The sequence below is a fragment of the Carassius gibelio genome, chromosome B21 (assembly GCF_023724105.1).
Source record: "Carassius gibelio isolate Cgi1373 ecotype wild population from Czech Republic chromosome B21, carGib1.2-hapl.c, whole genome shotgun sequence".
NCBI classification, from domain to species: Eukaryota; Metazoa; Chordata; class Actinopteri; order Cypriniformes; family Cyprinidae; genus Carassius; species Carassius gibelio.
In genome coordinates, this window is record NC_068416.1 from 9,474,580 (window position 1) to 9,499,181 (window position 24,602).

At 37.9% G+C, this 24,602-nt stretch overlaps 2 protein-coding genes and 1 long non-coding RNA gene across 3 annotated transcripts in view; 2 read left to right on the forward strand and 1 right to left on the reverse strand.

The window, feature by feature from the left end:
• Positions 1–77: 77 nt before the first annotated feature.
• Positions 78–3,891, forward strand: LOC127985398 (high mobility group protein B3). The gene is made up of 5 exons (XM_052587402.1): positions 78–237; positions 2,032–2,211; positions 2,319–2,461; positions 2,571–2,745; positions 3,006–3,891. The coding sequence occupies exons 2-5, from the start codon at positions 2,062–2,064 to the stop codon at positions 3,141–3,143; spliced, it is 606 nt and encodes a 201-aa protein (XP_052443362.1). The 5' UTR covers positions 78–237; positions 2,032–2,061; the 3' UTR covers positions 3,144–3,891.
• Positions 3,892–5,670: 1,779 nt separating this feature from the next.
• Positions 5,671–23,792, reverse strand: LOC127985400 (uncharacterized). Its single transcript, XR_008160646.1, has 5 exons — positions 23,644–23,792; positions 19,195–19,356; positions 18,613–18,780; positions 6,826–6,891; positions 5,671–6,292 (listed from the first exon to the last, which is right to left on the reverse strand). It is a non-coding gene; the product is annotated as an uncharacterized LOC127985400 (long non-coding RNA).
• Positions 19,278–24,602, forward strand: part of LOC127985399 (short transient receptor potential channel 5-like) — a 38,371-nt gene continuing 33,046 nt past the window's right edge. The window contains exon 1 of the mRNA XM_052587403.1: positions 19,278–19,400. The gene's annotated coding sequence lies outside the window, so the exon portion shown is untranslated. The remainder of the gene's footprint in view (positions 19,401–24,602) is intronic.

A 24,602-nucleotide genomic window follows, 5' to 3' on the forward strand; every position in this document is an offset into this window, starting at 1 on the left:
GTGGTTTATGCTTCTGTCCAATGGCGTACAGCAGGTTATGAATATGTATGACCTTTTAGCCAATCCACAGTTGTGGAGGCTGTTTTAAATGCGTACCGGGACTGGCCAATCAGGCAGCTCTCGTAGTGAGCTAGTAGCGCGAGGCTGTGTGGTCTTCTATTGAGAGAAGAAGCGCGTCTCGAGGAGGCCGTTAGTGTGACTGAGGAGAACCGACGACAGGACAAACATTAGCAAAAGGTATTTATAAAAGACTCCATTTTAGAATTTCAACTGGGGCTTAATATTCTCTTTAAAGTCTTGTTTAAATTATTTAAAGCCTTTTCTTGTGCGTAAGCCATGTTTTATATATGACTAACCGTGTTTTTCTTTTAAAAACGAATTTACGGTGAAATGTTTAACAGTGGTTTTTATTCCGTTAATTTGGTTATAAACCATTTCGCTTTCATTTGCAGTCTAGAAATTTTAAAAATAAAAATAAAAGATCTTAAACCGAAGTTGAGTGACGAACGTGCTTTTAAAATGGCTGGCGATGTATTAATCTGCCTCAAAAATCACGGGGTGCTAAATGGCTAAATGGCTGTTGTGAAGTGCACCGTGTGTCGTCGCTGAGTTTGCTGTGTAATAGTTTTAGCTCGTTGTATGTTTTCTGGTTATGCAGAGCATTGAGTAGTTAATGCGCTGTTGACAAGCCATTGCCAGTCATGGCTGGTTTGCCCCTGCCTTTGTTATAAACGGGTTTGAGCCGGGCGCGAATTTGCGAATCTTACTATGGGGAAGGTTTCACTCATGAATATTAATTACTCCACTGCCGTTGCTGCGTAATATTTCCTTAGCGTAACTTAATTTATTATTCATAGCGAACGCCTTCTCCATAGTATGAATCGTTAGTTTTCTGGCTCACTAAATACGCCTACCTAAATATGTCTAGATTGCAACCAATCAGCTAGCTATGCGGGCGACCGTCACTTTGCGTAATTAATATTCATGTCGCAAGCCTAAGCGATAGTAGGATTTGTTTCTTTTAGCGTCAAGTGTGAAACTGGTAAAACTTTGCTAAAGCTGGATTCGCAGCTCATTGTATTTAACAAACGACTTTTAAATGGCTTATCTAGCAGCTTTTCGAAGTCGACGTGTCCTTGAAGTGTCTGCTGTGAAGACGGCGATGTGCAAGTCATTGTTCCTCGACGCTGATAGAAGCCATTTTAATGAATGGAGTCTGATTGAAGAGAAGCGGCCAGTCAGACCCTCTCTTCACACATTACTGGCCTTTTAACTAGCCACGCGTTTACATGATATCTTATTTGGGATATAATCACTAATTTACGGTTTTGAGAAAAGTTTGTCATCAGTTTGCACTTTACAGCATGGAATATAATAAAGTAGTGTTGAAGGCACCTCCGACGATGGTTCTATATTAAAACAAACTGGTCCCCAAAGTAAATGTCTCTAACTTTTTTTTTATTATTATTATTAACTGAAGTCTTTAAATCCGACCTGCTCTAATGAACTACGAGATTCGTAATCGGTGGTATTATGCTTTTTTCTTTTTATAAATCTATAGTACATTACTCATGATTCTGTAAAAAGAATAAAGACCGTTTGCTCCAAAATAACGCTTTAGCTCCTGTCCACTACCATGAACTACTGCTTTTAATGCAATTAGTGCAATAAATGTGTGAGAGCCATTAAGTACAGTCTTGTAACTTTTTAAATTCTCAATCTTTTTTTTTTTTTTTTTTTATCCGATTTTCTAATTAAATCATAACATGATATAATTCACCTCGTTTGTTGGTTTGAATTTCAACTTCTGCACCTCTTTAATGATTCCTTTGGAGTCCCTACAAGTAAAAAATAAGAAAATTAGTTTTCTGGAACCAATGCTGCTGAAAAGTGGGGGGCACTCTATTAAGACCGTCTCTAGGAATGAGCAATGTGTGAAAAGATGTAGTTTATATGTATTGAAACTGTGGCACCTGATTCATCTCCATAATAACATTTGTTTTAATTCATCAAATTGTCTGTTTTATCTAGGTGTGGTGATAGTTGATTGGCTTCGTAATAATGGCAAAAGGTGAGCCAGGGAAACCCAAGGGCAAGATGTCCGCCTATGCCTATTTTGTGAAGACGTGCCGTGAAGAGCACAACAAGAAGAACCCCGGCGTCACAGTTAACTTCTCAGAATTTTCAAAGAAGTGCTCCGAGAGATGGAAAGTAAGTAGGTTATTCTCATCTGGAGATGTCTGTCTTTTTTTTTTTTTTTTTTATCAACGGTAAAAATGAATAAAGGCTACAGGTAAAGAAACTGTCATCTGTTTCAGACAATGTCACCAAAAGAGAAGACTAAATTTGATGACCTGGCCAAACAAGACAAGGCCCGATATGACCAGGAAATGATGAGCTTCAATCCAGGAAAGAAAAGTCGGAAGCAGAAGAAGGACCCTAATGCTCCAAGGCGGCCACCGTATGTGCTCTTTGCTTTTACAAGGCTTATTTTCAACTTATTGATTGTGGATGGACTATGGGCTTGTCTAGTTTAGTTACTTAAATGTTTCTTTTCTTCTTTTTCCCAGGTCTGGATTTTTCCTGTTCTGTGCAGAAGAAAGGCCCAGCATAAAGGCTCAGAACCCCAGTCTGGGCATTGGAGATGTAGCCAAGAGGCTGGGAGAGATGTGGAACAATCTGTCTGATTCGGAGAAGCAGCCCTTCCAGTCCAAGGCCAACAAACTGAAGGACAAGTATCAGAAGGTGGAGCATGACCTCTCTCAAAATGCTGTTAATTAATCAATGTGGATGGTGTTTGGAGAATTTTCTAAATGATAATGTGGCACTGGAGTAATGGCTTCTGAAATTCTGCTTTGGCATCACAGGAATTAATTACATTTCAAAATGCATTCAAATAGGAAAATTATCTTAAATCTTATTTTTAAAGAAAAAAAGTCATACTCTTTACTGCTAGTGGTATATGTGTGTTTTGTAACTGTAAAGTTGTCATTTGTTTTTCTCAGGACATGGCAGACTACAAAGGAAAGGGAAAAGTAAGCGGAGGGGCATCATCTGCCAAATCCAAACCGAAGGATGATGATGACGAAGATGAAGACGATGAGGAGGAAGATGAAGAAGAGGAAGATGATGAGGATGATTAAAGAACTTGTTGCTCCTAATTGGGCAGTAAGTTATTTGTGTGCTGCCAATTAGTATCAGTTAAGTCTGGGTCTACGAGGTCTTGATGTCAAGGCTGCTATAAACTGATCACCAGTAGAGACGCCCAATGCATGCAAGCTCTGACTTTACACAACCAAACTCTCTCTCAGCGCTGGGTTTGCTGGTGGTCCAGTTACAGCTTGCTATTAAACTGCATTGACAAAAACAATATTTCTACATTCAACAATAAAACAAACTGGTAGCAGTACATACTCTTTTAAAACTATTTAAGATGGTGTTTCTGTACGGCTGTTGACTTGGTTCTTGTTTTTTTTTTTTTTTTTTTCTACTCTCCCAGCTTTCAAAATGCGCAATTTGTTTATCTATTTAAGATTCTGTTTGGGCCCATAAGCTTCCTGCGATGTTGAAAGGATGTTTGTGAATTGTGGTTACATTTATTATTTGTGTAATTTTGACTGATTACATTGATAATTTTATGTGTGGAGAGTCTAGGGACATTTTCAGCTTTAACCAGAAGCAAATGATCAGATGTTAAAACTGGGGAAAGCTCTTATTTGCACCTTCAGTTGTTACTTTTTTTATGTCTAGGTGACACTGTGAAAATTTGAAAAACATGGCATTTTTAGATCTCAAATGATTCAAGCGACCTTCTTATCTGCAAAATGTTCAATGTAGTGTGTAAATACTTGGGGTATTTGTCAATGTTATCAATAAAAGGATAAATGGTGATGGTTTCTTTTAAGAGTGCTCTTTTAATTTGAATTCATTTATTTTCATTCCTCTCTCCATTTAATAACCCTAATGCATTGACTGTGGTGAGCCACTAGATGACAATGGAGGGCACCAATTGCACAAATTGTTTAACAAGCGGTCAACAAAACCAAAAAGTGCAACAATCTTAATCAATGCAAACCTTAATGTTTCAATATTATCAGGTGAGAGATTAAGACGTGCCTTTTGTCCACATGCGTCCTCTAAAACTTCTCAATAAAATAGTTTTATGAACTGCGGCCATGTCTGATAGAATATTTCCCTTAAAGGGAAGAAAAAAAAAAAACTTTCTGGCTTGTGGAGGAGCTATGTGTGAAAAGGCCTTTGGATATCCCCTGAGAACTGAACTAAGCCTCAGCTGCAAAAAGACATTGGCAAATATAACAGGAACAATGGAATTCCAATCTTCCACCCACAGTGATGTGTGTATTACGTGCCCGTACATACTCCAAAATTTATTTGGACCCTTTTATTTTAAATTTTTAAAAAAAATGCATGACTCATTTGATAATATAGCAATCCAATGGGAATTTATTTAAAAATATTTCTTCAAACCGAATTGTTCTTAACCAGCTGCACACACAAAGATATACTTTAAACTATAGAAGTTTTGTTTTTATAGCCTAAAGTGGAGGTACAGTAAGTTGTTTTGTTACAAATGAATCAAAGAATTGCAAAGCATTTTAGACCTTATCTGATTCTAAACAGCTGATAGCAAACTATCGAAGCCCGTTTCTGCCACGGAATAAAAAAAAAAAGTTATTGCGACTTTTTCATCTAACAATTTATATAATATATAAAATTATATAAACAATTGTGAGTTATAATGTCAGAATTGTAAGTTTATAATGTCAGAATTGCGAGATAAAAACATGAAATTATTGGAAGTTTATGTCTCGCAATTCTGACTTTTTCTGAGATATAAACTCGCAATTGCATGTTATAAAGTCAGCTTTGCAAGATATAAACTCGCTTTTCTGAGAGAGGAAAAAAGTCTTTGCAGTTCTGACTTTATTTCTCAGATTTACGACTTTGTCTCGGAAATGCGAGTTTATATCAATTTTATTTTTTTGTAATATTTTACTGGGGCACAGAGCTATTTGTGGCTCATGTTCCTATAAAATGATCTAGAGATGCCCTGTGTGGGTACATAGCAAATTTGGGATCTTATATTTGAACATGGACACTCCTCCATTTTTAATGCAAATGAACGACTTCAAATAGTCAACATGACAAGCTACATAGCTGATATTAATATTGTGACTAAAGCAATACTGAATAAAGATTTTCAGTATCAGGATATACATCTAGTGCTTTCACACTTTTGTCTTGTCTTTTGCAACAAAAGGATTTAATATCACATAATTTCCGCTCCAGACATTTTAACCATAAGTCTACTGTATAAATATTTGACTGTTTCATAAAACTTCACTGAAAGATGTACACAATCTTTTACTAAAGAGGACTTTAATTCTATAAACGTTCTCCTTGTCCATGTGAAATTGGCTGTGAAATCAATGTTAAATTGCTTATATTACAAATGTGTATATATTATATTTTAAAAGACATATTAAGGTAGATAAAGAGTGACAACTGATACTATGCATTTTATGTAGGTAATCTTATACTGTTATAAAAATCTCATTGACTTACATTACAAGCTCAGACCTTTCATCTAACAATTTGGACATAAATAAAGACACCAGGATAAAATGGTAAAAAAAAAATAGATACAGATACACCACAAATTGATTTTATTTTAAGTAGTTCACTCAAAAATGAAAATGCATTTACCCTCAAGCCATCCAAGATGTAGATGTGTTTTTTTTTTTTTTTTTTTCATGGGAAAAGATTTAGAGAAATGTAGCACTACATCACTTGCTCACCAATGGATATTCTACAGTGAATGGGTGCCATCAGAATGAGAGTCCACACAGCTGGTAAAAACATCTCAATAATCCACAAGTAATCCACATATCTCCAGTCCATCATTTTATGTCTTGTGAAACAAAACACTGTTTGGGCTCTCATTCTGATGGCACCCATTCACTGCAGAGGATCCATTGGCGAGCAATCTTTTCCCACAAACAAACAGACTAAAAACTTGGATAGCCTTAGTTTGAATACATTTTCTGCAATTTTTGTTATTTTTATTTTTGGGGGTGAACTAAAAGCAAATACAGAAACGTCAAGATACATTAAAATAATGTGAAAGGGTTCAAATGTTCTTCAAATAATTAAATCTCTTCTGTCCAACCACCTGCTCCACTTTTGCCAAATCTTTCTTTTTTTCCTCATCAAATATCCTGTTTCACTCTGTAATAAGATTATGCAAGCAAAATGCTCTTCGAAAGGCAACCTAGAAAAACAAAACAAAAGCCTATTATTCCTGGCACTCAGCACAGTTATACATAGAAAATACAACCCAGCTAGATGCTAACTCTAAAAGGTTTGTTGTCATCTACACAGGAAAAGTTTGCATGGGCCTACCTTACAAGTTTCTCAAATCTCATCACCCTCCAACATTAGCTTTATTAATATCATGAAGTCTGCTACGTAATATATTGTGGAGAGCATAAAGTATGCCAGCACTTGACCAATTATTTGTGGAGGGCTCTTTTTCGCTCCATAATTGTCTGGCAGACTCATATCTGGATAAGATTTAATGCCCTGATACTTTGTAAAATCCTTCACTTAAAAGTCAGGAGAGCTTATTAATAGCATGTCACTCCAGGCTGCAATTTTTAGGTCAAAGACAGATTTGAAGAGAAATAATTGATGCGACCTGCTATAAAATGTTAAATCTACCGCATAAGCCACACTGTTGCTGTTGTGCAGTGGAGATGTGCGTTCTGTATGGGTGCCGGTGTGCAGCCCTGCCCCTGTCATCACCTCGTCTGATTGCCTCAGTCTGGACTCATCCACTCATTCCCAAGAGCCTTTGCACATACACTCTCCCTGCAAATACAGAATGAATCAGCAGGGTGCAATCACAAACTTTAGGATCTCTTTTTTGATCAAACATGCAGGCCTGATGCTGAGAAATAATGTACAGACGCACTGAAGGAAATGCATCGATTGATACACATTGTGCTGTGATCTGATCATCAGTATTGGTGTTGAGTTGCCTGTGGTGTGGGTTAATGATGCTCTGCCAGCACTGGAGATCAATTAAAGCTAATGAGGTGATGCGTTCCTGCACCAGCCCCAAACAGAAAAATAAAGCTCAGCTCGCCTTTTTGTTTAGTTCTGACACATTAAAGATACACTTCCATGTAAGGTGTAAGGACTTGATGGAGCACATTTCTTGATATTTAAAAAAAACATGGTTCAAATTAGATTTTTCCTTACATTCATTTCATATTATTTATAGTGGATAAATGGTTATGTATTTCCATTTGATTTTTGAGAATTTGAGGTTTTTTTTTTTTTTTTGCAAACTTAATGCTAAATTAATTTTGTAATCCCTTTTGTTATATGATGCCATACAGAGAAAAACATTTATTAGTGAATTGATTATAATTAATAGTGTTTGCAATTGTTTCAGGCATTTAAAGGGCCGAGTGCAACTGGCAGTGAAAGGTCGGGACATCTCGTCGGCTGCCTGGTTCACCAGCCAAGCAATATGAACAGCACGAAGCAACCTAAGATGCTTCTGACTCCAAAGCAGGAGGTGGCAGGCGAGTCGCGACATGCGATGGGAGCACAGACCACCTTGTTGTTTGATGTACGCAATGGTCGCATTGTTGTCCGTGTGGACTAATACATGCTCGCCTCGTAAGCACCCTTTGAGACAAATCAAGGCAAGCTGCACCACCAGCAACTCAAGGCAGTTGATGTGACAGTGCAGTCGGGGCCCCGTCCAAACGCCTGAAACTGCAAGTCCATAGTACGTGGCCCCCCAGCCGGTGGTTGAGGCATCTTGTGTGGACCACATCATGTCTGGAGACCTGGTCTAGGGGCACTCCTGGCTGGAGAATTGCAAGGGCAGGACCTTGTACTGATATGCCTGTCCTTCAAACACAAATTGCATGAATGTGGTGTGGAAGGATTGACACATCGAAGTGTGCGTCCTTCAAGTCGATCGCTGCAAACCAATCTTTGGGATGAATGCACCTGAAGATGCACTTCTGTGTGAGCATCTTGAACGGGAGCCTTTGAAAGGCCTTGTTCAAAATGTGCAGATCCAAGATGGGTCTGAATCCACTGCCTTTCTTGAGTACATAAAAGTAGGGTCTGTGAAACCCCGTCCTCATATTGGCTGGGCGAACCAGCTATATTGCCTCCTTCACCAGCAGGACTCCGATCTCTGCACACAAGACAGGAGCATCTGGTGCTTTTACTGAAGTAAAGTGGACGCCCCTGAACCTGGGAGGGCACCGGGCTAACTGAATCACATAGCCGAGCCTGACAGTCCGAAGAAACCAATAAGACAAGCTGGGTAGCACTAGCCAGGTTCCCAGAAGCCGCGCACAATGGAACTACAGGTGTACCCGCAGTGGGGCAGCGAAGAAGAACACAGGGACCTGGCCCGGGTGTTTCTTTGCCAGTCCGAGACGTGGTCTGAGTGTGTGTAACTCTGACCTGCGTTTGAGCAGAGGGTGCTCGGGTAGTCTGTTAGTTCATCCTCCCAATCCGCCCACTGCTGCTCACATGCGAGAGACAAGGCTGAGTGTGATACGACACTGGATCCTCCACAACCCCCTGTCCCCTCTGGAGGAAATTGCTCTTTTGTTGAGTAAAGAAACAAAAGATTCTCCATCTCTTGGTCACCCCACTCAGGGCTGCTTGCTCTTGCGCTTGCCACCAGGTTTGGTGGGGGCCTTCCAGCATGTCGGCCAGACACAGCCAGAGATGGCGCTTCTGGACCACCATAGTGGACATCACACGACCCAGAGACTGCGCCGTAACCTTCGTCACTTGTAGCGTGAGGTCCATTGTGGTACGGAGTTCTTTGAGAATTTCCAAGTCATGACCACCCTCGTGCAAGTCTCTCAGTGCCTTAGTCTGGTTCACTTGCAACAACGTCATAGCATGTAAGGCGGAGGCAGTTTCTTCATAGGCTGTATAAGCACTGCCATCAGAGTTGACGAATGCCTACAGGCCCGGGAAGGAAGCAACGGTTTGCCCCGCCAAATGGTATCTGCATTTGGACACAATTGCATTGCAGCCAACCACTCCACCTGGGGTACCCCTGTGTATCCCCTTGCTGCATCACCATCGGTTGGTCCAGCCTGCTCTCTCGCCAGCTCCACTGGTTGCAAAGCGACGGTAGACGGAGGGCTTCCCCTTGGAGGGGAAATTCTCACCTTCACAGTAAGACCAGTCCGGCTGGTGACAGAAATAGGGCTCCTCCGGCTACTGCCAAATGGAACCCCAGATCTAGGCACGGGCACTCCGCCCCTTTGCAGGAAACGAAGTCTGGTCCGCAAAACTGAGACGGTCTTTCTCCCGCAATGGGGGCATGATTCAGCTACGAAAGCCAAGCGTGCTTAATGCCCAGACACGTGAGAAGTGCCATACTACCAACACAAGAGCCCTTGAAGAGCGTGCTTGACGCATCTTGCTTCACACTGTGATCAGCAGCAGCTGGATGAAATAATCAGATGCCAATGTGCATTGGCTCATTTAGTTTACACTCAAAGTAGATTGGTCTATCTAAGCATATCCAAGATGTAATACAAGTGTCAGGTGTCTCCAGAATGTGTATGTGAAGTTTCAGCTCAAAAGTACCCCACATATAATTTATTATATCATTTTTAACATTCCGATTTTTTTATTTCTTTTATTTTTTATTTTACACTAACACACCACAGTGGTACTGATATTTCATAATAACAGATACATCCATATAAGGATCTTACAACCTTTGGATATATATGTTCATACATAAGCATATAAAATGCAAAGACAAAATAATAATAATAAATATTAATAATAAAAATACAACAGGGCATATTAGAGTAAATAAATAACAGAGAAATTTTATAGACAGATAATTAATCATTGAGCATCTTCCAGAAAGTTCTACAGAGACCAACTGCACCAGAAAACATCAGATCTTTGTTGCAGATCATAAGTTAGTTTTTCCAGAGGAGAGGGTAGCGACCTGACTCATCCACATACTAACTGAGGGTATCTGAAGAGTTGAACATAGTAGTTATGTACATTTTTTATTTAAATATATACAAAAGTTCACTACACTTTCTTTGTCATAGTCGAGGCACAGACCAGCTTTACAGTTCAGAAGGTGAACAATAATATGTTGAATAATCATGTGAAAGTGAAAGTGACGTGACATTCAGCCAAGTATGGTGACCCATACTCAGAATTAGTGCTCTGCATTTAACCCATCCGAAGTGCACACACACAGAGCAGTGAACACAAACACACACACTGTGAACACACACCCAGAGCAGTGGGCAGCCATTTATGCTGCAGCGCCCGGGGAGCAGTTGGGGGTTCAGTGCCTTGCTCAAGGGCACCTAAGTCATGGTATTGAAGGTGGAGGGAGAACTGTACATCCACTCCCCCCACCCACAATTCCTGTCGGCCCGAGACTAGAACTCACAACCCTTTGATTGTTGGACTCTCAATCAAAAGGTTGTGAGTTCGAGTCCCGGGCCGGCAGGAATCACTTTCACTTTCACATGATTATTCAACATATTATTGTTCACCTTCTGAACTGTAAAGCTGGTCTGTGCCTCGACTAACCATTAGGCCACGACTTCCCAGCAATCTCTATCCAGCAACCTTTGATTTTATCACAATCCCAAAACACATGCATCACTGTGCCAATGTCTGACTCACATTTGAAACATAATTGAGAAGAATGGGCAATATTTTATGAAGGAAAAGTCCTGTGAATGAATTTATAATTTTGTTTGTGGGACGAAATTGAGACACCTTTGGGGAAAACACATGCACAAACAGATAACCACTCCTAATTACTAAAATGTAATCCTAAATCCTTTTCCCATATGACCTTCAAAGAGTCAAAAGTTGAAGGACCAACATTAGACAGCAAAGCATATAACTCAGAGATCTTCTTAAGAGCACATGAAGAGAGAAGCTGTTTTTACACTTCAGTAAGAACAAACCGTATATTACTGTACCTTCTTTTGAGTTTGACTCTAAAAAGTGCCACAATTGAAGAAATGTATAAAAATTATTACTGGGCAGGTTAAATTTGTGCCTTAATGACTGGAATGACCTCAGTTGACCATTATCAAACAAATGACCAAACTCAGACAGTCCTCTCAGCCTCCTGGTCAGAAGACCAATATTATTTATGATTTGAGAAAGATCAGGATTGAGTGCAATAGGAGACTTAAAAGATAACCTATTTGGAATAGCTAAATATTTCTTAACATCCACACCAAGAGAGTATTCGACACAGTGAAAATATTAGTCAGAGACTACATTTTTTGTATATTATGCATAAATGGCAGTGAGCATGACAGTCTAGGAAAGCATCTAGAATATTCAATCCCAGTCCAACGTGAATCAGATCTGTTAAGAAACCAACTTTCCTTGTGTTTGATTTGTGCAGACCAAAAACATAACTGAATATTAGGGAGCGAAGTCCCACCTAGTTCCCCTTGATTTCATCAAAACAGACAATTTGAGTCTAGGTTTTTTGTGATTACAAATGTACTTTGAAATAGAAGAATTAATCTTTTTTTTAAAATCTGTACTTAAGTGGCATGGCAAATTTCGGAACAAAAAAATACAATCTCTGAAGAATATTCATTCTTATGAAATTAATCCTGCAAAAAAAAATTAAAAAAAAATAATTTGAAAGAATCTACCAATCTGATAAATTTTGATAAATTTGTGTAATTTACTGCAGGGTTGGCTTTATACAAATTGACCAAATTAGGCTTGACATTGATTCCCAAATATGAAAGTGCTAAATTAAAAGGGGATTTTGTAATGGCTTCAGAGGGAACGTGCAAATAGAAAGCTTGATATTTGTCAAAATGAATCTTATATTCTGAGAAATTACTTTATTTTTCAATTACAGCAAGATTTGCGGTCTCATGATATTTGAGATAGAGCAGAGCATCGTCTGCATGAAGGGATATACGATGTTCCTCCAGACCTATTTTAAAACCAAGTATATTAGTGTTAGTTCTCACAGCAACAGCCAGTGGTTCGATAACCAAAGAGAATAATAATGGCTAGAGTGGGTAGCCTTGACGACAGCCTCAGCTTATTGAAAATCTGTCAGACAACACTCGGTTAGTGTTAACTTGAGGATTAGGGTTAGAGTATAAAAGTTAAACCAAACCATTCCACCCTATCAAATGCCTTTTCGGCATCGAGAGATACAGTGAAGGCAGATTCCTTGGTAACATTTAAATGATCTGTAATATTCAACACTCGAGTCTACAAATATTATCATTGCCATATCAGAACTTCACGAAACCTGTCTGATCTGGGTTGACGATGTAAGGCAAAACAGTTTCGAACCGCTGAGCTAAAGATTTAGTTATAATTTTATAATCCACATTGAGTAAACTAGTTGGGCGATAAGAAGAACAATTCAATGGGTCTTTGTCTTTTTCAGAAGCAAGCTGATGACCACCAATGAATGGGATTAAGGGATAGAATAGGCATAGAATTTGAATCTAAAGTACTATTTATTGCTTGCTTTAAAATTGGACAAAGCTCTGGCCAGAACTCCTTATAAAACTCTAATAAAAACCCATCTGGGCTGGGAGCGTTACCAGTTGGTATAGATTGTATAGATTGCCAAATTCCTTCCTTAGTAAAACAAACTTGGCGACTTCCTTAGTAAAAGTTGACTAGGCTTGTTTCCAAACTCGTAATAATGCTGTTTACTGTTGGCTCTGGCATTATTTAACAAGATACAATTGTCTTGATTTGGGAATCTTTTGTGTTGTTTTTCCAGATAATTACTTTTTTGGGTTTTTAGTTTCTTCATCAAAGAAGCATAAATAATAAAGTTACCTTGCATTGCGGCTTTGGCAGCATCCCATTTTAATGCAGGGGAAACTGGCTAATTCTGATTGTCCTGCCGATAATGAATTATTTTCTGTTTTAAAAAAGAGTGAAAGTTAGTATTGCTTAAGAATGGAGTATTACATTTCCAGCAGATGGACTTTTGGACTGATATACTAATATCAATCACTAAATAAACAGGACCCAATAGGGCCTACGTGACAAGAACTTACACGATGTCTACATTCAGATGGTATGAAAAAATGATCCAGTCTTGAATAAGAGTTGTGAGAATGAGAGTAGAATGTATAATCTCTGTCTTTAGGATGCTGCTCTCTTCAGATATCCACCAGGCCAAGATTCTTACAAGTATTGCACAAAATATGTGAGGATTTTACAGCCAATTAAAACCCGGGATGATTATTTATAAAAATTTCCATCAAGTACGCAACTGAAGTCACCTCCCAAAAAACAATGTTCTTGCAATGCTGATTAAATTTTGGGCCACATAAGACATGAAATTAGGGCAATCTGTATTTGGAGCATATACATTTCTTACAGTGATATGTCTTCTATGAATTAAACCAGAAATCATCAAAAATCAGCACCTTCTTAATCATAATCTGCATGCTCGAGAATGAATGGGATATTTTTATGAATAAGATGAGTACCCTACTATTTTCACGTGAATGAAGAAAAATAAAACTGACCAACCCAATCTCCTTTCAACTTCATATGTTCTATATCAGATGAGTGAGTTTCCTGTAGTAGCATGATAGATATGTTCTTTTTTAAGGGATTTGTAAAAATTCCCTTCACGTTCCAAGTTAATAATTCGCTGTGTAGAGTAATAAGAGTGATAACATGCAAAATTGTACAACAAATTACGTCCGTATGAGATACCAAATATGAACAGAAGAGTACAACAAGTAAAACATGAACATGAACATGGCATAATAATTGTTAAAATAAATAAACGTTTGAAATAAAAAATAAAGAACTACCCTTTCATACCAGCCCCGTATACGGGATATTTGTAACCTTACAAACCTACAATGGTATATTGTACCGTTATATGTCCAATGGAATCATCAGTTTTTTTCCTCGGAAAATCAAGGTGCAGATCTCAAATAAAAGTCAAAGTTAATCATCCAGAGATCATCTACCATCACCTTCAAGCTGGTCATTTGCCCTTCAGTAGTTGCTGCTGAATTTTCAACAAATGAAATCTTCTGTACGGCTTGATCCCAGCGAGTTTCAGCGCCCATTACTCTATCGATGAGGGCACTGAATTAATTCTGATGGTAATACACAGAATTGGCTATCCGCTCCAGACTGCTAGTAATTCCATCGAGGTGTGGTCTGTTGGTTTATATTTCTGATAATATCAGTGACATTTCCAGGTGAGATTCGGCTGCGTTAACTTTAGCATCAGCCAAAGGCGCGTTGTGAGTAGTGTTCTTTAGCCTTCTGTGAGTACGTCGAGCCAAAAATAGGAAAAGCTTTATCAGAAGGTGTGTCTGACATAATTATAAGTCCGTTCAACAAAATAAATTGAAAAATCGGAGAAGATAAATGTATATTATTTGAAAATTGTAGCAGATCAAAGAACTCAAAGAACCATCTCACTCTGGATCACGTGACTCCCCTCTAACATTCCGAATTTAAGTGGAACCAGAAACATGTCTCTTTAAATGCAAATGAGCTGCAGCTCCACGCCCCTTTTTCAGAACAGGGCTTATCATTTACTGCTAAAAAAAAAAAAAAAAAAAAAAAAAACAGGTTGATTTTGATTACCATGAAATCATGCATTTTAAACCATATTAGTTTAAATTTATGATAGAGCTATACGGTTTTCTGAGTGCGCATATCCGAAGCATGCACACAGAAAGCAGCTGTCACACGGCATGTGAGTACTAAATGAAGTTCTCTTTCGCATCTTATTGCGCTTAAACTGTCAAACCTACACAAGTTTATGTTAAAACACTCACATGAGTTACAAAAACAGTTGGTCATGTCCAGGGCCAGAGTGGGACTCATTCAGCGCAGACGTTTCATGCCTTGCGGGACACTTAAATTCATGAGTGACTTTATTTAAAGAATGTAATTAAAACCTCAGTATATAAGTCTGCAATAGTTCACTGTTCTCTACAGCCTTGCAATTCATTTATTTTTCTAGAGCTTTTGTTTTGATGTAAAAATCTTAACTTAAGAAATGGAATGTAATGGTACATTTTAGGAAATTACGCAACAGAATAAGGGACACTCAAAATATTTGTACTGTAACATAATGTATGTCTGCTTGCAGTTAAAAAATTCCCAGAAAAAAATATAAAATAAAATGATACAATTGTTTTGCTTAACATATTAATGTACAGTTATTCTAAAAGTAAAAATTAATGCCATACAAAACTGTCATCAGTAAATTGTAGTCTACCGTTATAGAATGTGACTGCACAAGTATAGTGTATTCATTTAGAAGGTGAAAACACTGTGGGGAAAAAGTATTATTTAAACCATTCTGTGCTTGCACAGTCCAGCGTTCCAGTATATTGTTACAGTTTCTCTCTGTCCCTTTCCTCCTGATGGTCTCTCCTCTGCGTTGAGATTTTTGTTCCAGCGGCAGCATGATTCCACAATCTGACAAGTCTTCAGCTGCAAAAGTAAAGATTTCCCAAGTGTCTGTGACAGACTAAGCCAATTGTCTCAATGTGTGGCCTGTGCCAGAATTCTAGCTCTGTCGCAGCTGGACACAGTCTCTCATGTCTTGATTTCTCACAGGTAATCTCTAGCTATTTAAATTTGCTATTGGGATTCAATTCACTATTTTGCTCCATTGTTACGTGCATGGCAGTAAGAGAGTAGTGTTAAAGTTTTAGGTAAGCTTAGGGATCTTACAGAGGTTTTTCTTGCCACTGTCAGCTTTGGGTTCTTCACAGAGGGTTTGTGAGGCGCAATACAATTTTTTTGTGAAGCTGCTTTGGAAGGATTTGTATTGTGTGAATTTCTATACACATACTTATGAAATCAGTTTTAATGCATGTCATGTCTTATTTCAACTGCTAATTATATGAATCAACAAATGCAACTCTGTTCCATGCAGCATACAGTACATGCAGCTTAAAGCATCATAGGCATGTTTCCAACATATGAAGGAATAATTCTATGGCCTTCTGAGATGCTGAATTCTAAAAGAGTGTAGCATGTATTTTCCACAGAAAATATAATCCTATTCTGCAGCACAACAGAAAACAAAAATTTATTCAGCAAGGATGCATTAAAGTGTTTTCTACATTGATAATAATAAAAATGTGCATCTTGTGCAGCAAATCATCATATTAGAGTGATTTATGAAGGATCGTGTGACACTGAAGACTGGAGTAATGATGCAGAAAAAAAAAGAATATATATATATATATATATATATATATATATATATATATATATATATATATATATATATATAGCACCCCAACGATTATCTAGAAGGTACTTTGAATGGAGATCAAATGATTCGAGCTAAGTCAATAGAAAAAAAGTGAAGAATAAGAAGAAATTTAAATATCATCGATCAATAACATTGTAAACACTGTAATTATTGTGTGTGAAGGACTGTTTACTGCTGTCGAAAGCTCATCCATTATACATGCCATAGCCCATGGCCATAGCAGACATGATGAATAACCCACCAGGGATTACAACACTGAGGTTATTATAGCAACTCTGAAGAGTACTGATTTCTTCAATAAATGTTTGATAAGATAACTGGACACCGGAAACATTACGTAATTACACTGTATTAGTAAGAGGAAAGAAATTCACTCTGAAATGTTCATTATGCAAGTCTGCTTATTAGTGTTTCACCATTAAACCAGATGAACCCATTAGTGTGCTGATCCAACAGAAACAGTCATTCAGCCATCATAAATGCAATTCAGAGCGAATGAGAATCATCAAAATTATTTTTGTTGCTGTTATTGTTGTTTCATTTAAGTAACTTTGTCTCCTAAAATTCTGTAGGAGCAATACAGTTACACAAATGAGACAGTTTGTGTAAGAGTGCAGAGTTTTAATGAATGCATTAATTGGATAATAAATTCTTGAATTGCAGGAGACTTTGCTCTGCTTTTAATCACACTGCTTTTCTATAAGAAAGAACTGTAGAGATTTTGACATGATTGTAGAGAAAAAACTGGCATCATAATCAACATACTAAATCATAATAAACATACACACTGCTTCTGGAGAACACGTGATAAATGAAATGAAATATGTTCTAATATCAGCTCAATTCCAGGTCTGAAGAACGTTCTGCACATGCAAAATTCATGTATTCTTTATTGAAGGGGCAGTTGAAACAGGATCAAATATTTTGGAAGGAATATTTTGGCAGTACATTTAGCAGAGATGCAAATAGTCTGGTCAACTGTGTGAAGCTTAATGCAAGCAAAATGTAACAGACTGAACTATAATTAAGATGAATGAAAACAAATGTTAACAATTTTCAATTTAAACTTTACATGCTAGTATCTGATAGTATGGATGTCCTCATTCATATCCATTAGATTTAAACTGGTTACCCTGATTTTAAAGGAAACTGAGTGTTACTGAGTTATTATTGATTACATTGACATTATATTGATACAATTATTATTAATAATAGTACTTACTATGCGGTTTGGGATCGGTTAGTTTAGGATTTTGTCCTTTTCCCTCATTGTTTGTTCAACCCTGTTATACTGTAACATTTCCATATCAAAAATTACCTGGATCAACTTAAAGCAAACTTTTCTTAATTCAGGGACGAGTATTCTATTTAGGGTAAATAAAAAAAATATGATAATGCAATGATTCATATCTAGTTTGGTTGCTAGTAAGTGCCTTAACCAGCACTCAAAGGGCCCTATTTTAACGATCTAAATGCAAAGTGTCAAGTGCACGGTGCAGGTGCACTCAGGTCGTGTCCAAATCCACATTTGCTATTTTAACGACGGAAAACAGTTGGCGCGCCACCCATATTTATTTATTTATTTAGACTACAAAAAAGTCTTATGCATTGCAATCCTTTAATTTTTAATATTTGGCATGTTTGTGTACTGCTGTGCATCCCTGTGTTTAATAGTCAGCATGTATGCTCTTTAAATAACAAAGAAAAAACATAGGTTTGAGTAGGTCTATGGCGCAGTCTGTTTTCAGCTCTTTAAAATAGCATTGCACCAGCAATGCGCTTGAACACACCTCTTTTTAGACCAGCACGCCCATGGGCGCAAAAATTAACATATGCATTTGCTAATTAAACGACGTGGCACTAAACGGGAAAATGCGAACGGCGTCAGACTGAAACTAGCAAACACACTTGCGCTGCACCTTGCATCACATTGCGCCAGGTGTATGATAGGTCCCAAAATGTCTTGGTGAAACAGAAGTAGTGACATATTAAAATGTACATCCAAGTGTAAAATGTTGGATGGAGACTTGGTTCAATCCACCTGTTGTCGATTGGATTTTGTGATGTGAGTTTGTTGATTGTGGCGGGGTGGGTTAAGGGGGCAAAATGATTGGAGAAGTCTGGCATATGTCGCTGACATTTTGGCCAGGTCAACTCTGACTTTAAAACAGCTGAACCGATGACTGATGGCCAGATGGCCAGTGAACGAACTCTGGCTGTGATTTCTAAATGCTCATGTTGAGATCTACCAAACTGATACTCACTGTGAATGTTTAGAGCGCCACTAAGCACCACACGCCTGTCTGGTTCTCCAGCTGAACACCTGTATTCGTCCTGTTATTCCCAGCCAGGAAAATGAAGAAGAACACTCAAGAGAGAAACCTCAAACACCACACTAATGTCAGGGGAGGAACTGAACAGTGCTGGTACTTCTGTAAGACAAGGAACAGACATGCAGGATTTGAGATGACAACAAGCTCAAAAACAACCTGGAGAAAGAGAATGGAGAAGGGGAATGGGGGGATGCTTCGAGAGGGAGGTAGGGAGGGGGGAGGGAGGGAGGGATGGAGACAGAGAGAGGAGGGTGAGGTGGAAAAGGAAGAGAGGGGAAAAACAGGAGACAGAACAGACAGCCAGAGCAGCACAGAAACAGACAGAGGTAGAGCAGGGGCAGGAGACGCCACACTCCATCCAGCAACCATGACAACTGAGGCAAGCGCATACCAAGCCAGCGTACCCTCACGCCACCGATAATACTGACAGCAGGGACGACTGCAGGACACGCTGGGACACTGCAAACCTGGAATGGTTTAACTGATTTTTCTCTTTTGTTCAGCTCCTTTCACCTGGGGTCAATTCATCAGGGTGGGCTGAACCCGGATCAAAGCGAACAGCTGGAGCCTTTTCCACTGCGACCCATCAATGGAGTCCCTGAGGTGGGTTTAATAGCGCTCAATGGTTCTCCTCCGGAGCAAACGACCTGCCGGCAGACTTGTCTTGAAAACCGCCTGTAAGACAGAAGGGACGAAACATGTAAGCCAAATGACACAGGGTGAGTGCACTGTCCAGATCTTGCATGTGGAAAATTTTGAATCGCTTGGAAAGGGCTACGAATTTGTAATATCTTGCAGAAGGTGCAGTGGGATCATGGAGAAAAAAAAACAAAATGCATATTAAATGTATTCGGTAAATATATACCTTTGTAAACTGATTTTTTCAAAGACTAGCATGTCCTCATTCAGAATTTGGTTAAGTAATCTAAGGTTAAGGATATATATATATATATATATATATATATATATAAACATTTTAGTGTGGGGGCCGTCTGTGACAATCAACAGGTTATTAAGGCTTTAATGAATCTCCCACAGCGATGCTCGATGGCTTGTCCTCAGGAAACTGTACCATGTGTCCCCATGATTTGCTACTGATATAATTAACAGGACGCTGAATTTAGCCACAATCATTAACAGATTGAACTCTAATTAAGGTGCATTGCAAAGGAAAGGTAAACAATTTCATTAAAATTTGTTTTATGGGAATATTAGACTTTTTGCAAGTCTTCATTCATAAAAAATTGGTTAAATGAAAGGTAAAGGACATTTGAAAATAATTTTGGGTTGCACTTTATTTTAAGGTGTCATTGTTACAGTGTAGTTACGCAAATAAGAAATAAGTAACAACAAGTACTTACTGTAGGGTTTAGTGTTGGTTAGTTGCTTTAAATTATGCATAATCTACTGTCAATGCTGTACTGTATATGTAACAAGGACAGATGTTGTTATAAGGACACAAATAATGTGCTTTCTACAGCTTCTGAGAAAATTAAGAGCTTGTTAAGCTCAATAAGCAATATTTGGTAACACTTTATTTTAAGAAATCCTTTTTACACGGTACATGTATTTATTATTGTAATAACAATAACAAATAGCCCTAAGACAAACCCTTACCATATAGTAAGTACATGTAGTTAATTAATATTACTCAGTACTTAAATGTATAATTACACAGTAACAAAGACAATTTAAGAAAGAGTATAACCCAATATTTTTTTAAGACCACAAAAAAATTTACAAAATTTGAAATGTTATAGAGCTGGCACAAAACAGGAATGTTGTAAAAGATACATTTAATAAATAAAATGCAATAATAATAATAATAATAATAATTTTATTAATAATAATTTTTATGATAGTTTTTGGTTCAATGTTCATTCAAACTAATGAATCCTTAGTCTTTTACAAAGAAAAAATTGATTCAAAATGCAACAAATCTCATACATTACACTTGAAATATTGTTTAAAATGTTTAAAATGTACTTGTTAAGCCATATCTATTTATATATATAAATAAGGCAATAAGGGAAGTGAGGAAAACATCTAGATCTTTTGACAGCATTGAAAAGATAATAGTCCATAAGCATACGAGAAGATATGAAGATTCTTGAGTAATACAGTATGAAGGCTACAGGCACGTTGCACTGATGGTCACAGCTGTACTTTGATGTACTTCTGATGTCTGTTTTCAGGTTTCAGGCTCAGATCAACCGGTGTGTAAATAACATGAAATTTCAAGGTTGCTTTCACACATTATGTAACACCGTGTGGGTCAGCATCTTTACTGTTAATTTCTGAACACAGACTATTTTTGTCTGCTCGTTTCATTTGACTCTTCAGCAAGAATAAGCTAGTGCTGAAATAAGCTGTTCTCTATATGAAAGGTTTCCATGAATATCTCACAAATGTGAAACTGTAACACAGCAACAAGGTGCGAGTCAAATGCTCAATTACCACTTAATGTGTGCTTGATAATTGGCTCATTAAAGTAAACAGTGCATGCATGTTGCTTAACAGTGTGCATTCAAATTATTGAGCAAATTTTTCGTAACCGAACCGGAAATTGTGTCCCAGTTTACCCATTATAATGAGGGAGACTCGGTCCACCCTAAACCATGACTCGACTATGAATTCAAAAGACAGCTCTGAACAAATATTATTTATTGCCATGTTCAGAATGGAATATTACTGTACTGAATGCTGAACAGTATGTACTGTATACAATGTGTTTAAAATGTTAAATCAGAACTATAAAATTCCCCATATTGTTATGAAATGACAGTGAAGTTCAGTTAACATTCATTTAAGGTAATTCAAGCACGATTAATATTTTAACACTGGAAATTAAAGGTTGGTTTCAGCACGTTCCATTAAGGGACATAGTATTTCATTCAGTGTGCTCTACATTGGTTAAAGGGGGGCTACGATGGTGTTTCGTGTATTCAGAGTTGTTCACAGTGTTAAAGAGATGGATTTTCATGCTAAACATGGCCAAAGTAAAAAAAAAAATAATAATTTGGACGAATGACAGAGAATTTCTGTGTCGAAAAGCTGTTTTTTTGTCAATCGTGGAACTAATGACGTAGAACTCCTTATATGAGCATTTCTCTCGGAAAAGCGCGTCCGCACATACGTTGACTTAGAGGAGAAGTCGTCGGCAGCGCTGCATAGGATTTGTTCGAGAATGTCTCCAAATAAGTGTGTTTTTGGATGCGAGGGAAAGTTTACCGTGTTCAGCTTCCCCAAGAACCCAGCACTACATGAACAGTGGATGCAGTTTGTTTTTCCGGGGCAGCAACGGAGTGTAGCAAGTACGTTTGTGTGTTCTCGTCATTTCAGTGACGGCATGCATCCAGGAGCTCGGCTTTTTCCGGAGAGAATCGGAAAGCTGTATTTTTCTTTTATAAATATGATAAAACGAAATACTTTTTGGAGATATGAAGGATGCAGTACTACTCTATAGTTACTCAAGATTAAGATGAGATTATGTGATTATGTGCCCTTTAAATCACATTTATACAGATAGTTGCATACTAGGCACAGTATACATACGGCATGCCTCAAATTCAGCATGAATAGTATTGTTGTAGGCCATTCTGAATACAGTCCTTTGTCTTTGTGTTCACTGTAGTCACGTTAGTGAAAAAGCCTCTGTAATTATGTAGCACTGTGATGATAATGGTACTGATGACAAATAGACTAGTGGTACTGTAATGCCTCCTGGGATCATATTGTCCGTTTAGGAATATGTAAGCCCAAAACTGATCCTGTTGCACATTATCACAGAACATCCATCTGACATCACCTCACTACATCCTCCGAAACCAGTCTGGCTAATGACCCTGTTCTTTGGTGAGAACCATATATGGGGCTCTTGTTAATATGAGTCACTTTAAGAAAGAGGTGTTCAGGTTTTACATAGACAAGCCCTCTCGTCTGGTGTCACTGATGCTCTGTGGAAAACAGCAGCGAAGGGATTGTGACGCAGGTCGGCTCTGTAGAGTACAGTGAACACTACAGTGAGAGAGGGAAAGAGAGAGAGAGAGAGAGGAAAAAGATTTTTGTGCTGTGGAATTGCTAACTGGCTTCCCCACGCTCTAGTAAACAGCTGCCTGTGCCTAATTAGCGTTTCGAACTGAATATCTGCACTGTGTGTGGGCTCCAGTCTCAAAAACACTCTCACTGTTATGGCCAGCTGACGCTTTTACCAAATACAGACTGCCTTGATGCTGTCTGACCGTGGCTTCCTTTCTTTACCCTGCAAGCACCACAATTCCTGACAAAGCCCAGCCCAGCTATACTTCATTTTCCACCATCTGTTGAGCACAAAACCTTTCAAAGTGCACTCCATTGATGCATTTAGTGGATCTTTTGTTTTAAGTTCTCAGATCAGCGTCATTTGACTTGAAAAGGAAGGTCCACTAGCAGGGTTGCCAAGTCTACGAAACAAAACCAACCCAGCTACTATTCAAAAACTAGCTCAAAACTTGCCCAATCGATTTATTTTTTCTGCAGTTTTCCACTTCGTTGATTTGAATGTACAACAGAGCCAGCTAACGAATGGCTTTACATGTTAAATAGAATTGTCCATTCATGCCTATCTGGTCATCCAGTGTACCCTCCAATCACAATGCAATCCAATACAATTGTGGCATGTAATTTGTCTTTTCACTACAAAATGTGACAAGCTTTATAACCAATCACAGCCAATGAAAAGAGCTCCTCTCTCTGCAAACGTTGCCTCACACTCACAAATTCAAAAAAACGACATAATCAAATTAATATTAATTTAAGCATTATTTAAAATTTCTGTGACAATTTTTGTCATTGAATGCACTTGTTTGTACACACGTGCTTAATTTTCTTGCTTAGTTTAATTTATTTTAAAGATCCCTTTCATTGTGGTTATTAAAGTCAGTAAACCTGATTAAAACTTTATACATTGCATATATTTCGTACCTTATATTTTCATTTTCATTGGACCCACTGTATGTTCTTGTACTCAACTGTCCGTGACGTTGCAGAAATAGAAACTCTTCCAAAAATAGATTCCTGTCACCCATTGCGTATCCCCGTCGCGACTGGTTAAGAGACCCAGAGGACTTCATATTGCCAAGTTTGCCAGTTGTCCTTTCCATTTCTTTGCTTGTCCCAGCTTCTAAAGGAACACTGTGAGCAGAATTTGGAAAAACCTGCTGCGTGTGATGGTCTTGGCCAGTTCTCATTTCCAATCAGTTTCACTTCACTGCTGAAATAGCCATGGTTTGGAAACTATTAACTCTGCAACCCTTATTTAAAGTTTGTGATTCGATAGAATCTAACTCATGTAGCCCTCGCTCTATCCTAAAAGTGCTTGTTAAAAAACTTGCCACCCATTGTATCCAGTACATGTTGTTCAGATCTCTCACAGAGTTAACATATTTTTTTTTCAGTCTGTACTAGGTCAGTTCAATAACATGCCAGCAATTTACCTTCCATGGTCACACTTTTCTCCAATTCTCAGAATTAATTATTAACTATTACTTTTGCCTTAATGAATTCCTTATTTGCTTCATATTAATAGTTAGCAAAGAAGTTGTTATGTTTAAGTATGGGGAAGGATTAAAGAATGCAGAATAAAGCATTAATAAGTGCTTTATGACTACTAATAAACAGCTAGCAATACCCTAGTAAAAAACTAATTTATTTAAAATACATTTATTTCATACTATACTAAGCATAGTTGAATATCGATATATTTTTGCACCATATTACAAAATGGCTATACATAGATGACGTGTAAATGTGATCCAATTTATGTGACAATCAAACTACAAGAAAAGAGTAAAACCAAGCTACTTTTTCCTTAAAGGGGTCATATGACGCGATTTCAATTGTTCCTTTCTCTTTGGAGTGTTTTACAAGCTCTTGTAAAAGAC

Bases quoted from the DNA above. Each gene is read 5' to 3' on its own strand.
- LOC127985398 (XM_052587402.1), top strand. From the start codon at position 2,062: ATGGCAAAAGGTGAGCCAGGGAAACCCAAGGGCAAGATGTCCGCCTAT. The intron at 2,462-2,570 runs GTATGTGCTCTT...TCTTTTTCCCAG, and splicing joins AATGCTCCAAGGCGGCCACC to GTCTGGATTTTTCCTGTTCT. The intron at 2,746-3,005 runs GTGGAGCATGAC...TGTTTTTCTCAG, and splicing joins TGAAGGACAAGTATCAGAAG to GACATGGCAGACTACAAAGG.